The sequence below is a fragment of the Aptenodytes forsteri genome, unplaced genomic scaffold (genome assembly GCF_000699145.1).
Source record: "Aptenodytes forsteri isolate BGI_AS27 unplaced genomic scaffold, ASM69914v1 Scaffold659, whole genome shotgun sequence".
Lineage (NCBI taxonomy): Eukaryota > Metazoa > Chordata > Aves > Sphenisciformes > Spheniscidae > Aptenodytes > Aptenodytes forsteri.
Genome location: NW_008795299.1, coordinates 18,874 through 33,521, shown reverse-complemented (window position 1 = coordinate 33,521; position 14,648 = coordinate 18,874). Strand labels below are relative to the sequence as shown.

Here is a 14,648-nt window from a genome sequence, read left to right as displayed (position 1 = left end):
GACTCCCCGCGTCGTTTCCCTTCCAGGAGCGGGGCACCCCATGAAGCCGCATCGCCTGGCGCTGACCCACAGCCTGGTCCTGCACTACGGGCTCTACAAGTGATTGATCGTAAGCGGCGCTTCTCCTGGGGTCCAACGGGGGCCCCCCCCCTCCCCCCCCCCCGGCCAGGCGGCGGGGGGGGGCTGGGGCGTTTTAGGCTTCAGCGTGCGTGAAGGGTGCCGGAGACCTGTGCACTGTCCTGCTGACTTCAGTCGTGGCCTCCGTGTTAAGGCTTGGACCGTGTTAGTAGGGTCTTCACAGCTTTCTTGTGTCGCTGCCTCTCCTCCAGCTCCGCTTTTGGCACAGGAGGTAACAGAGTTGTTGCGGACAAGGCTTTAAGCAGTCTCGGGCATTCTCATCGTCCCGAGCCCCCGCCGTACCACCCACAGCTGATTTGAAAGGCACCGTCGTTGGTTGTCAGTGTCTTGCTCAAACCTGTGCTTACAGTGCCGTGCCTGGAGCTGCAGCAGTGCCGCTGGGGAGCATACGTGAAATCTCTGTGCCTGTAGCCCCTTCCAGGAAGGACCTAGTGACCACTGTGGACCGTGAGATCGTAGAATAGTAAAGCCGAAAAAAAAACCCCAAACCTTCAAGAGGTTTGCTAATTCACCTTGATGCCTTAACGGGGCTCACTAATCACATCTCATACCTGATAAATGATTGTCCGACCTGGTCTTCAAAGTCTTTGTAGCCCAGCCAGCTCAAACAACCTAGTCCAGTGCACTCCGGTTGTTACTGTTAGAAAGATTTTTCTCTCCCTGAAATCTAGCCCACATAAACCTGGCAAAACATGATCAGCATGTAGCGATAATCAAAAAGAAAACTTAAATCTTCGTATTTCAAGAAATGAACTAGTTTTGGGATGATGGAATATCGCTACGAATGTGTGGTACCCCTCTTTTGAAGTATTTTATTTCAGTTGGTGCAAACCGGACTGAACCGTGCTCCTTTCCCTGGAATCCTTGTTCACTTTTCTGCCCGTTCTTGCAGCACAGAGCAAATGAAAAGCTCTCGGGAGTACAGGGCGTGTAACTTAATGCCTCGTGATACAAGATCAAGGCAGGAATGGTAGAAGTCTTCTGCCATTCTGCCCCTTTTGAGATGGGTTTTGCCCATTTGGACATGCAGAACATGCCACCTGCAGCTGCTGATCATCTGGGGGCAACTTGTTTTGTCCCCTGTTGGTTTCCTCTCCCTTTCGGTGCGGCAGGATTGCTTCTAAGCTGTTTCGGACCACTGAGCGATTTAATTTCTGGGCTAACTGGCGCGGTTGCAGGTCGTGTTATCTGATCCAGAGGCCAGGTGTAGCTGCTGCCTATTGTCTCCGCAGCCTGTGATCTGTTTGATGTGCCTTGGGGAAAGGCCCCTACCCAGAATGTTATTCTAAACGTTGTAGGCTACAGCTTGAGGCGCTTCTGGTTTTATATACGTATATGTATATATTTATATATGTACATATAGGGACATACCTGCATTTACGGTGTCTTTTCATGGGGAATTACCTCATTAAAAGAGGTGAAGAGCGCTTCTGTCACGGTCATCATCGTGCATCGCTAGTAAACAGGGAGGGGAGGTGAAAAATGGGTACAAAACCGTCATTGCGCCGATCTGTGAGGGATGTTGTGACTTTTCCCCCATCCTTCCTCTTTGTGCTCGTGCATCCCATGTGTGTTCCTCGCCGTCTGCAATCGGGCTCTGCTCCGTGTGACGCTCTGCAAACCAGCTGCTTCCCCTGTTACTCATGAGCCTGAACTGGATGACCCCGCAGGTTACTCGAAGCCATGTGCTCTGAAAACGATCGTAGAACTCGATCATAGATCGTTGCTCGCAGTTGTAGATGATTGCAAGTAACTGGTAATAGAGTCGGGCTTATTTTGAGGCTGTGGAGAAGAAAGCGTGATCAGCTTGTCTCGGTGATGTGTTTTCACATCTGCAGCATGCTTTAGGGATAAATCATGAGCTGCTGTGAAAACATGGTGATTGTGCAGAACTGTCAGACAGAAAAACGCAAATTCTAGCCCCTCTCCAGCTAGACCAGGCACTTCTCCAGACTGATTAGCTTCCCAGGTTCCCTCATCCCCACCATTAGACGTTAAGCAAAGCTATAACCAGCTTTGCGCCCTCAAAGACCTGACTAAATATTTAGTTGTTGTGGTAGCAAAAAAAGCCTGTCCTTAAAGGTCACTTCTCAAGCACTTGGGAATCGGGCAATGTTAAAATCAAAGCTGTATCACTGTGAGCACAAGAGAGCAGGATTAGAGCAGTGGTTTTAATCCTGGCATGTTTACAGCGTCTTCTCCGCTATATGGGCAGGTCAAAGTGCAAAATTCTTGCAAGCGTGATAGCAATACAGTTTTCCTGCTTTTTATTTTTTAGGGCAAAGTCTGAACAGCGAAACCAATACAAGCGGGGCAGAGGGAAAAGCTAAATCTCGGCTGCTTTGTACCTGCCCGCCCGTGCTGCACAACGTTGTCATTATCTCTAGCACTGTACAAGCGCCTGGCGTTTGGCACGGGCTCAAGTTCAAGCTCTTCCGCTGCCAGCATATCTGCTTCTGTGGTGAGAGGCTTGCGGGTTGAGCGAAAGCAAATAGAAAATAAGCTGTCCCAAAACTAAAGCACAATATCAGGTTTTAAAGGAAGGTGCTAAAATGGACCGGTGGAACAGTTCCTTGATGCAATATATGAAATTAAAGTGGTATGTTTAAATATTAGAAAAGCTTCCCTGTGTAATTAATATAGTTCCCTAGTAAAATCGCATCCAGCCGCGGTGACCTGCTGTTGTGCTCGCGGGGGGACGCAGCTGGAGTACACTCAGGGCACATGGAATCTTTGCAGAATTTATCTTTCAGGTTTTTACTGTAAATGTGCAGTAAATGTACAGTTATTCTATGAATAACCTCCCTAGGGTTGGGATTTTTCTTGCGGAAACAGCAAAAAGCATATTCTGACATAACACTTCTAAATGTCAAATCCATGCCCGAGTGAGGCAGTAAGCAGAGCTGTACACTTTGCCGTATTTTTTTGTCCTGAAACCCTTTTTTGGGGGTTGTATTTTCCACAAGATGCCATTGTGAAGCTGAAAACCGCAGAGGAAACTTCATCCTGAACAGCCAGAGACTGGCAAGGTTACGAGCAAATAAAAGCGGGGATTATGGTCAGTTGTGACTCTAAAAGGCCCTGTTAACTTTGTGTTGTGGTTACATCATTATCCGCCCTCTCTGCCTCCTCCAAATAAAAGGCCGCTATCCTGTCCAGCTGGGTTCACCTCTTCGCACCTTTCCCAGCGTATCTGTGGCTGCGGCGCACAAGAACACGGTGAACCAAGGCTCAGTGTTCCTGAAAGAGAGAGGGGTTGTCCTGCTGCTCACCTTCCCTGCTCCTCTGCTGCGTCTTCCCGCTGCCTTTCTTGTGCTGCATCTGGAAGCTGTTGGATCCTTGCGTGAGCTGGTGCAACTCAGTAACTCGGCAAAGCCAGTAGAGTTAGGAGTTAGAGTTAGTTCTATGGAGTTAGGAAAACGAGGCAGCGGACAGAGGGGGCTGAGTGCCAGAGCTTGCTTCGGAAGATGGGTGGGATTGCTGGGAGCAGGGTGAAGGGTGGAAGGAGGCAGGTTTCTTCTTCTGCCAGCAGCCGCGTCAGTCTTGGAGCTTTTGGTCTTCCCCCCCCCCTTTCTGTTTTGAATCACACGTCCCTACTTTTTGTTGTCCAAGAGAGCATCTGAATATCCTGTGAGAGTTATTTCTTCTCTGTGACGACTCTTCAGCATTGGTTTTGGTCTTTTTTGATGTAATCAGCTGTCTGGATTCCTGGTACCTGTGCAGAGCCCTCGCGGGGAATAGGTCTTGCCTTCACCCTTGGCAGCTGCACTCATGGCTCGTGCTTGTGAGTGGCCTCATCCTCCTTGTTTGAGTTGTCAGAGGCAGCAGCCTCCGAGAAACACTGAACCCCGTGCGTCCACGTGGAAAACACCACACCACATGCAGATCGATTCAGGAAAGGAGACGACGTGTTTGCTAGGGTATATTGCATCTCTGAAAATTAACGTGTTTCCTGCTTAGCCCGGGAAACAGGCGTGTTGGTGCAGTTGCCCTGATAAATTTTCCCTTTGGAGGCAAGCTTGTACATCTTACTAGGTTTTTTTTCCATGTTCCACTTTTTCTATAAAGTGCATGCTTTAATTAAGAGAAATTGGGAAACACAAAAAAGATCTCTTCTTGATTTCAGAGCAACTTTAATTTCCTCCACCAGGTATGTGGTGTTAATTTTTAACTTCCTGTATAGAATCATAGAATCATTGAGGTTGGAAAGGACCGCTAAGATCATCGAGTCCAACCGTCGACCCAACACCACCATGTCCACTAAACCATGTCCCTCAGCGCCTCATCTACACGTCTTTTAAATACTTCCAGGGATGGGGACTCAACCACTTCCCTGGGCAGCCTGTTCCAATGTTTAACCACTCTTTCAGTGAAGAAGTAATATCCAATATCCAATCTAAACCTCCCCTGGCGCAACTTGAGGCCATCATCCTATCGCTAGTTACTTGGGAGAAGACACCGATACCCACCGGCAAGCCTGTATTGTCACAAGATCTTTAATTTGAATCCATCCAGTTCCCTGACCATTTTTCACCGGCTTTCCAAAGGAAGCAAAGCTTATGCAACTTTTCCATCTGCCTGTGAGCTTTCTCTAAATAACTTTTGAACTTACCAGCCCATTACAGGCAAATCTGACAGAGGGACCGAATATATCAAGGTCTTAAAACTGTACGAAAGCTGGTGACTGAGAAGGGAATAGTGCCCCCCAGTGAAGAAAAAAGCTGTGGTTTGAACTCAGCTGTTTTATTCTGCTGGCTTGCCCAGGGAGGGGTGTGTGTGCAGTGGGGGAAGGAAGGCATCAGAGAGCATGTGGCAAGACCTGCAGTTATTATGAGAGGCAGGAGATGGGTTTATGGCTGAAAGAGAAAAATCCATAGGAAAGGGGGCTTCATGGAGCAACTTGTTGAATTTAAATGAACGCGAAAGTCAGGGATCCGATGTATTGGAACATTTTTTTGATATACCTCATGCAGGTCGTTTGTCAATTCGCTTGAGATTTCTTACAGCTAAAGCAAACGCGAGTCTGGATGGGAAATAAGTCTTGCCTTTCTCTCTCGAAGGTTTTCAAACCGTACCAGGCGTCCCAGCATGACATGTGCCGATTCCACTCCGAGGACTACATAGACTTCCTCCAGAGAGTGAGTCCCAACAACATGCAGGGATTCACCAAGAGCCTCAACGCCTTCAACGTGGGCGATGACTGGTGAGTGCCCTGTGCCACCTGCGAACCCACGGTCAGAAAGGGTGGTCCTGCATTGTTCACGTCCAGAGAGCTCTTTTAGAATGTCCCATTTCTTACTTGTTTTTAACCAGAATGAGGTGTGTGTCCCTCCTGTGTGTGTTACTGGAACCTCCTTGATGCCTTTCCCTTCTCTTTAGATCTTGCAGTCCTCTTTTTTAGATGTATATTTGGGCTGTAACCTTGTTGGGTTAGAGACTGTATCTCTACTTGTTCTTGCGGAGCCTCCAGTTCTTCTTGAACATGCTATTTTTTTAAATAATTGCCTGTCATTTTAGCTACCTTAATGTGTGCATGTTAAATTCAAGACAGCTTTGAGAGCCTGATTTTCAGGTAGAACTAAGGAGATACTCATGCTTCTGTACAAAACTACATGAGATCTTGTTGAGAATATTCAATTCCAGTCTTTAATGCTCGTGAGAGATGAAACTTGAAGAAATGTGTGGAAGGGCTCTGTGGGTGACTGAGGAAACAGCAATATGCCTTGTCTGGTTGAGGATTATAAGGGCTGTCAGAGGGTAAGATTGTTCTTATGTATTCTGTGGAGAGGAAAGCTGCAAGTACTAGCATGGGAGGAGTTATGTTAGCTAGAGAACAGTGTTATCCCAAGAAGATACTAGTATAGCCTGTTTTTTAATATTTAGGCTGAGAATCAGGAGACTGTTCTGTAACCTTGCTGCTCTGATGGTCAGAAACCATCTTCTTACCAGAAATGAAAGGAGAAATAAAACCCCACGGTCTTTAAGCCATTGCTTGCCCGTGAATGAAACGTGTGGCATGATGCCAGCAAGCTGGTGACAGAGGGGCTCCATGTCCTGTGTTCCTGTACCCTCCCAGTGCCTGGGCTGGCTCTGCGTGGTGGGATGGATCAGGCCTTAGTGCTGTCTTAAGAGCAGCGTTCATCTCCCGTTGCAGTATACCGCGCGCTGGGCTGTGCGCTTGGAAGCAGAGCGGGAGCAGGATCTTCCAGATACAGCCAGGGAGGAGAAAGTGCAGGAGCAGACCAGTCCTCCCCTCTCCTGATGCAGTGTCTCACGTCATGTCCTAGCTCTGGGCACATGTCAGCAGGGCTGCAGTACAGATGCCGGCACGCGTTGTGAGCAGGGGAGCCCTTTCAGGACTAGCTTGGAAGCTTTGGTAACCATTATCAAATTCACTGAGTTTCCCATTGTGTTTGCAGCCAGATTGCTCGCCTGCTGGTACTCAGTGTGTTATAAGCAGGGTCAGAGTGATCCCAAATTAACTCTTTCGCAGAGAATGAGTTCTGGTCTTGCTCAGGTAATGCCCCTGGACAGTTTTATTCCTGGCTTTGCTCTGGAGAAAGGGGGAGGAATGAGTTGTTGTTCTGTGTTTGAATCATGGTTTCTTTTTCAGTCCAGTGTTTCCAGGCCTCTTTGAATTTTGCTCTCGCTACACTGGGGCCTCCCTCCAGGGAGCAACACAGCTGAACAACAAGGTAACTGAGCTGATGTGCTTATATTCCTGAAACACAGGCGTAAGCCAACTGGTTTTCAATTTAAGGAGAACCTCATGGATGTATTTTATAAAACAACATAGCAAGCACTGCTGTGTTGCAGTGTAAATACCTAGCGCTGCAGGACTGTTAAGCTTGAGACCGTTCCTGTACTGTCAGAGACAACTATTTACTAGGTGTTTAATCCAGAGGGAGTCACAGGATACTAACGCTGCACATACTAAAGTCGCAAAGTACTCTCGGCGCTGTAGAACAAACCTGGGGTCTTCAGTGAAACCAATCTTGAGACCTCAAGATTGCTGCTAGGTCTCTGCTGTGGAAGTGCACTAAATGAGATCCCGCAGAGCGTCTGAAGAAGAGGGTCCCTCAGGAGGGTATCAAAAAAACTACGGAGGTTTAAGTCTTTTAGAGACCTGAGAAAGGTCTAATGAGTGTAAAGAACAAGTGCAGGAACAAACTGTATGTGCCAGGTGCTCTGCCGGCTGCTGGCTGGAGGGGGAGCAGCGGAGGTGGGAGATGATCTTTTCTGGTCTAGCGGGGAATGTAGAGCACAGGACTAATCCCGCATGGACATGATGTAACCAAAACTGTTGGCTGGGCTAACGACCAAGATGGAGCTTTGGAAAGGTCTCCGCAGGAGAAGGAAAGGTCAGAAAGGTGTTTGTGGGCCATAGGGCTGGGCAGGTTGAAGTGGGTGCACGGAGGAAGTGGGTGCAAGGTGGTTGTTACCACGTTGTCACCTTTAACTAACTTATCTTTCCTTTCTTAGATCTGCGATATTGCAATAAACTGGGCAGGGGGCCTGCATCATGCCAAAAAGTTTGAGGTAACGAGACAAATCTGCGTACTCCTGTCTTTGAGGCCCAGGCTCTGTGTTGATCCGGTTCTAATGCTACTTGGTTTTCTCTGTCTTGCAGGCTTCTGGGTTTTGTTATGTTAACGACATAGTTATCGGCATCCTGGAGCTGCTCAAGTAAGGACATGGGGCAAGTGCAGTACTGTCCTGGCTGGCGTGTGGTTTCCCTCTGCTGCTTTGCTGTTCCCTCTCTCTGTTTCCCCCCACGCTTTGCCTTTCTCGAGTCCAGGAGGGCAAACAACTTGATTTTTGTCCTGGCCTCTTCTTTAGGCACAAGAAGGGGGGCTTGAGAATTGGAATATCTGACTCCAGGTTTGTTGCGTGCAGCTTAAGGGATACAGAAGAGTTCTTCAATTCCATTTCTCATCCATCTGTGAAATACTCATTTCAGGGTCTCCTGAGTCTCAGCGTTTTTGCCACAGTGAGCCTTTTGTAGGTAAATGCAAATTATGGCTTACTGGAGGCAGTTAAATGACTCGAATCTTTCTTGATTTGCTTGAGTGGCTTAAGAGCAGGACTTGAGCAACACATGGATGATCAAAGGACACTTGCTTTGAGTAGAAAAGAGATTTTTTTTTTTTTTTCTTTTCAGAAAATGAAAAATAAATTCAGAATGTGAGGAGCTACAGAAATACCTTCTGTTTCTTGGATTAATCTGTGATTTTTTTTTTTTTTTGTACTCTCAAATGCCCTCCTTGTCACTGAATCTGAGACAAGATGTTATGGAATTAAAAAAGATTTGGGGTTGACCAGACAATATTTACATGAGTGGTGGCAAGCTTACTCACTCTCGAAGTCAGATTTATGGGATGTACTGGGGTTTCTTGTACCTCCTTCCTCCCTGCCAGTCTTCCCTGCTCTGTGTTTGGAACCTCAGGTCTTCACCATGTATCTCTGCACACCCATTTTCTAGTCTCACATGAGTCCCATATGCCAGAGGCTTCAAATACAGCCCAGTTACCCCTCATGGGAGATTATAATATGTCCCTATTTTTTTGTTCCCTGTTTTCAGGAACCGTTTCTGCAGCAGGTGGCTGCATACTTGAGTTTGCTTCCCACCATGGGAGCACTGTAGTGCCTTTGCTCTTGGAAGGTCCCTTTCTCCCTTTACCAGTGTGCAAGGGCTGTGTGTATGCATCCCCTTTTTCTCCTTGCTGTCGTTTGTCTACGGGGTGAATAATCTGGGTTGTCTTATAGTTTATGTCTCTCTTGGGAGACTGAGGCAAGGTACTCGTCTGCTCATCAGCATGGGTCAGCACCACCAACCAGTTTGATCACATCACTGCAGACACGCTTAAAGCCATAGTTCCAAGGCAGATGGCACAAACCACATGCTCCTCCTCTCTGTTTTGATGTTGTCTTGTTTTTTCAGGTCTCTCCCCAGTCCCCTAGGGTTTTGGCATGGATGCCAGATCCCCTGTTCTTTGGGGATTCACCAGGTGCAGTATTTCCTTGTGAAAAGTTGCAGAAGTTCTCTCCAGCGGAGCAGGCAGCTCTAGAGCTGGCGGGCAGGGATGCCTTAGGGCCATGTCTCCAGTGCTCAACAGCACGTCAGCTCTGACGATTACCCCAATGCATTCACTTGTGATGATCTCCCCTTCTTCACCATCTGTCTCTGTGACCCAGCAGGCTGCTTTTCCAGTAAATTTAGTCCAGCCTGGTGTTCTTGGTGCTAGCCAGGTGGGAAATAGTGCTTCCAGTACTCTGGCACGTGGAGGAAGTAAGTGTTCCTACCTCCTCCTTGGCTAGCTTGCCTTTCATTTCCTGATACGGTTAAAAATCGTTGGAGCTCTTAAAAATCTACTAACGGCATGTTAGTTAGGGGAAACAGAAACCCACAACTTTCTAACCCTCAGGTGGTTAAAATAGGTTCTCTTTATCATGTGCTTTCCAAGATATTTCTGGCCCCGTGTGAAGACCTTTTGTTCTAGTATCTCTTTCCAAGCACATCAGAAGAAAATGTTTTAGTGGTGGGGTGTGTTTGACCGTACACGAATGTCACATATCGAAAGCCATTTGATATGCCCGGGGTGGGACAGGTGAGTTCTTTTGGCAAGTAGATGTCGGTGGTGGTTTTCAGAGCGCCAGGTGGTACTGAGGCATGTGGGGAATAGTGAGGTTGGGTGCGGTGCAGACAGTAATGCTGTTTTTCCTCCTGTATTCAATAGATATCACCCACGTGTTCTGTATATTGATATTGATATCCATCATGGAGATGGCGTGCAGGAGGCTTTCTACTTGACAGACCGTGTCATGACAGTGTCATTTCATAAATATGGGAACTATTTCTTTCCTGGTACAGGTATGTATTTTCCCTTATAGTGTGAACCTGGCCTTGCTTCAGAATCCTTTGAAACTCCGCTGGAGTGTAAAAGTGTAAAATCACGAAATTAGAGCTGGGGGGAGAAATGATGGAAGAAAGGGCATGGAAAAGCAATTAGAGATGAACAGAAGTATAGTTATCTGTAAGAAAGAGGGATCCTAGCTAGGTTAAGAGATCTAAACCCAGACCAGATCTGGCCTTTCCACACCTCTGAAGTCTCAGAGCTGTTGTGACTCTCCTGTCTTTCCCTGGCCAGGTGACATGTATGAAGTTGGTGCAGAGAGCGGCCGTTATTACTGTCTCAATGTGCCTCTACGAGATGGCATTGATGACCAAAGTAAGCGTTCCCTGCCATTTCCCTTTCCCCAGACATTTGCTGGTCCTTCTGCTCCAGAGCCATGACTAATCTACCTTTCTCTCCAAAGGTTATAAACACCTCTTCCAGCCAGTCATTAACCAGGTGGTAGATTACTACCAGCCCACCTGCATAGTACTGCAGGTAAGAAAGCAAGCCTCTGCACGTGTCCATCCCTTTTAGAGGCTGTAGGTTGGAGGGGTGTGCTATCAATGTGTTACCTTCTGTTCCCAGGGGATCAGGGTTGGTGAGTCCTAGCTGAGCTTCCGTCTGTACCCTCTGGTGGATGAGGGTGGCCAAGGGATGGGGATGCTGATGTGTGTCTGGAAAGCAGTGCCTCCGCAGCCAAAATTCAGTTGTTCTTTTTCTGTTCCCCAGTGCGGTGCTGATTCTCTGGGTTGCGACCGTTTGGGTTGTTTTAACCTCAGTATAAGAGGACATGGGTAAGTACAGCGGGTCTGGGGCACAGCAGTTAGTTGAAAGACCATCCTTTAGTCTGAAGGGCTCTAATAAGTCCTCTCTTGTGAGGCTTGAGCTTTGATTTCGGCCTTCCAGCAGCACCAGCAGTTTTTTGGATTTTTTTTTTAACTCTCGTGTGACAGGAGGGGGGGTGTCTCAGAATGAGGCTTTGTACAAGGCGCTGCAGAGCGGTGGCTCACGGAGTAGCACATGGTTCAGGCTCCCTGGGTGGAAGCCCTGAACTGCAGGTGTATCACACCAGCCGTGGTGGTGTTTGAGTGCACGGTGGCATTTCTGACGCGCGAATGTCAACAGAGCTGCAGTTAACAGCTCTGACATTGTTTGTTTGGCGTTTCTAGGGAGTGCGTGGAGTATGTAAAGAGTTTCAACATCCCCTTGCTGGTACTGGGAGGAGGTGGTTACACAGTCCGCAACGTGGCGCGATGCTGGTGAGTCTCTTCTCTGCTTGTTGAAGGTCACTGGTTAAGCAGTTGTTGTGGGCTTTGTCCCTGCATGCACCATGTAGCTTTCTCTGGACTGAGCTCGTCTTATTCCGGGTTTTCAGGACTTACGAAACGTCATTGCTTGTAGATGAAGCAATTAGCGAAGAGCTCCCATACAGTGGTAAGTTGGAGTTCTGTTTTTTTCCTCATTAGCTGAGCTAAAGTATGTTATATCACAGCTGAAGAATTAACACTTCTATTCTGCATTGACCAGAGATAAGACCAGGGCCAAAGCGACAGCACTTTCTGATCTTAGAGATGTCCTTAGTCGTCTCCTACCACCCATTTGTAGGCTTTGCTGGGCAGACACACCCTTACTGTGTCATGTATCATTTTTTTCCTCATTAGCTGAGCTAAAGTATTTGTTATATCAGCTGAAGAATTAACACTTCTATTCTGCATTGACCAGAGATAAGACCAGGGCCAAAGCGACAGCACTTTCTGATCTTAGAGATGTCCTTAGTCGTCTCCTACCACCCATTTGTAGGCTTTGCTGGGCAGACACACCCTTACTGTGTCATGTATCATTTAACTTGGATCGTTTCCTATGCAGTGACCTGAGCGTTACTTTTGCATGCTCTGTTGTTTCATATAATTCCTTGCGTTGCAGAGCTGTACATCACTGTGCTTTTTAAGGTCTGGTCACTCGTAGCATGGTGGGAGAGTGAGCTCTGCTCTCTGCAGAGCAGTGCAGGCTGGCTCCCTTGCCTCTGTGCTGTAACCCTCTTGCTTGTTCCATCACAGAGTACTTCGAATACTTCGCTCCAGACTTCACCCTTCATCCTGACGTCAGTACGAGGATTGAAAATCAGAACTCCAGGCAGGTGAGTGCTCGCAGCCTTATTGCAATATCAGCTGTGTACTCCCAAAACCCTGTGGTTGATGCTGTGTCCTGTGAAACCAGGTAGAGCCCAGGCGAGGAATTCTTGCGCGGCAGAAAACTGACAAAAAACAAGCAGGACCTTTCCTCTGGGATGTCAGAAAGTCTCATAGCATTTGAGAACCTTGCTGGGTTGTCTTACTGTTTTCTATGAGCTTGAGTCTCAAATGATTGACTTAATTCTTCCACCTCCTCTGCTCTGATAAATAGCTTTTTGCACAAACATGTTTCTCATGGCCATCACGTAGATGGTGCAGGCAGGTAGCAGTGCTAACAGTTGTGGCTCTGTGCAGACTGCCAGATCTCATTGTGGTGATCCGTCTCTGTTTTTTCTACGTAGTACTTGGATCAGATCAGGCAGACGATATTTGAGAATCTGAAAATGCTGAACCATGCTCCCAGCGTGCAGATCCATGATGTCCCTTCTGACTTGCTCAGCTACGATCGCACAGATGAGCCTGATCCGGAGGAAAGAGGCTCTGAGGAAAACTACAGCAGGTACCAGCTCTCTTGTTCTGGAGAAACGGGCTTCCCTTCCTGTCCCTGCTAGGATGGGCAGGTGATATACTGGAGACCGTCTGTTTCCTAGAACAGTCACTAAGTCACTTCTGAGTCCCTGGTTTTATCCAGGGACCGTTCCTCTAGAAACGTGTGGTCTCCTGACATAACATCTCATGGGGTGTTTGGGTGCAGGGCATCTTCTGACCTTGGGCAGTGTGACCTAGGTATTCTCTGGCCCCAAGGGTGCCAGGGCTCTCCTTGCTCATGGTGATTGTCTTTCTCCCAGGCCTGAAGCTGCCAACGAGTTTTATGACGGTGACCACGATAACGACAAAGAGAGTGACGTTGAGATCTGAGGGCTCTAGTGTGGAGCTCTGGACTATCGGGGGTCCCCGCATTGGATATGGGTGCTTGGAGCAGATAACTGGGCCACGCAGGAGCCAGTTAGCCCTCCCTTCGTATTTGATTGCATGCAGTGGCAGCAGAAACAGCACCGCTGCAGGCTTCTGCTACCTGAAGAGGCAGAGAGCAGTGAAACGTGTTCCTTGCTTTCCACCACGTGTCACGGTTCCAGCTGTCACCGCTCTGGGAAATGGAAATTCAAGTAGCGCTCGAATCTGTGCTGTGTGCTGGCTGGCAGCCGTGCGACTGCCTTCAGAGCCTGACCGCCCTGGTTCAGTCACCCCCATAACTCCCATGCAGGCTTCTGCCAGCAAGGTGGGAGCTGGAGTGGTTGTGCCTACGATCTCTGCCTCTCTTCAGCAGCAACACCTGATACATCTTGCTCTCCCCGGCCCTCCACTCAGGTACCCAGTCGATTGTCCTCTGAAGCCTGCACTGAGGGTTGCTTCCTGATGTCCCTTCTAACCATCTGACGCTCCACAGCTCGAGGAAAACCATTCGAGAAGACAAGGCCAGTTATGGGATAGGGGTCGGGAGTGTCCCTGGAGCAGGGAGCAGCTTAATGGAGCAGGATGGAAGAATGTATGCAGAGCATAGTCTTGTTCGTTCCCCCCGTACTCAGTTTTGCGTTCACAAACGAGTACTGCAACACTTTGCCAAGTTGGACCTAACTCCCCTGTTTTCTTTATTCTTCGAGAGGCTAAAATCACTGTGGAACAGAGGTTTGGCTGCCAAGGTCAGTACATAGTGTGTCTTGCACCTCTAATGTAGCTTCCAGCTGTGTTTTCCAAGTTCACACATGGCCCTTCTGTGCGTTAGCAAGAGATTTGGGCTGCTTGCTCCGAGTGGAAACCGTTCCCTCTTGACTGTACCCAGGAGACATCGCTCTGCTCGTGGGTAAGGGAAGCTGCTTCCTCCAAGTCCTGTCATCTTGCCCTCACACAGCAGAGTTCTCTTGGCCATGCCTCGAATCCCAGATTTTGCTGCTCCTTCTCCCGAATTGTCACCTGGTACCTGTCGTGGTTTGGAGTGTGCCGTTGGGGGAGGCGGGAGGGGTTTAGCCTCTGACTGTCTGTACTGTTTTGTTTGATTACTGATGTCTTTAAACATTAAATGAAGAGGCAGTATTTTTCTTACCTGACCTGTTGTTTGTCTGTTTAATGCTCACACCTTTTTGGCTCCTGTCCTCCCAAGGATTGAGAACACGCGTATCATCTCTGGCAGGGTAGTGTCCTCTGCCATCTGACCTGTCTGAATGAACGGAGGGCATTCAGCTCCTCGAAGCGTATGCTGGTGAGTTTTGAGCATCCGTGCACAGTGAGGAGAGAGCCCTGAATTCTCTTACAAGAGGACATGTGGGCTGGTGGACACTCCTGCTTATGCCTCCGATTCCGGTAAAAGCTTTGCAGAAAGCTGCAGAGCTGATTCAAGAAACCTTTCCTGCAGTTGTTTTAAATGTCATGGTTTCTTTGAGTTGCGGTTTCCGTAAGAGTCTGCTCTTTGCAGTCTCACTTTCCT

General features: G+C 48.2%; 1 protein-coding gene across 2 annotated transcripts; it reads left to right on the top strand.

Annotated features, from left to right (window-relative positions):
* Position 1: 1 nt before the first annotated feature.
* On the top strand, positions 2-14,268 carry HDAC3 (histone deacetylase 3). Of its 2 annotated transcripts, XM_009279340.2 has the most exons (14): positions 2-109; positions 5,199-5,341; positions 6,752-6,833; positions 7,621-7,677; positions 7,769-7,824; positions 9,876-10,009; positions 10,287-10,367; positions 10,456-10,529; positions 10,764-10,828; positions 11,204-11,293; positions 11,410-11,468; positions 12,092-12,171; positions 12,568-12,725; positions 13,015-14,268. In XM_009279340.2, the coding sequence occupies exons 2-14, from the start codon at positions 5,232-5,234 to the stop codon at positions 13,082-13,084; spliced, it is 1,116 nt and encodes a 371-aa protein (XP_009277615.2). In that variant the 5' UTR covers positions 2-109; positions 5,199-5,231; the 3' UTR covers positions 13,085-14,268. The 2 variants fall into 2 exon arrangements, with proteins under 2 accessions (XP_009277615.2, XP_019327634.1); XM_019472089.1 differs by lacking the exon at positions 2-109 and having other exon boundaries at positions 5,166-5,341.
* Positions 14,269-14,648: the final 380 nt, after the last annotated feature.

Excerpts from the sequence above, each read along its gene's own strand:
- HDAC3 (XM_019472089.1), top strand. The coding sequence starts at position 5,166 with ATGGGAAATAAGTCTTGCCTTTCTCTCTCGAAGGTTTTCAAACCGTAC. Across the intron at positions 10,829-11,203 it reads CTCAGTATAAGAGGACATGG|GGAGTGCGTGGAGTATGTAA; the intron begins GTAAGTACAGCG and ends TGGCGTTTCTAG. Across the intron at positions 11,294-11,409 it reads CGCAACGTGGCGCGATGCTG|GACTTACGAAACGTCATTGC; the intron begins GTGAGTCTCTTC and ends CCGGGTTTTCAG.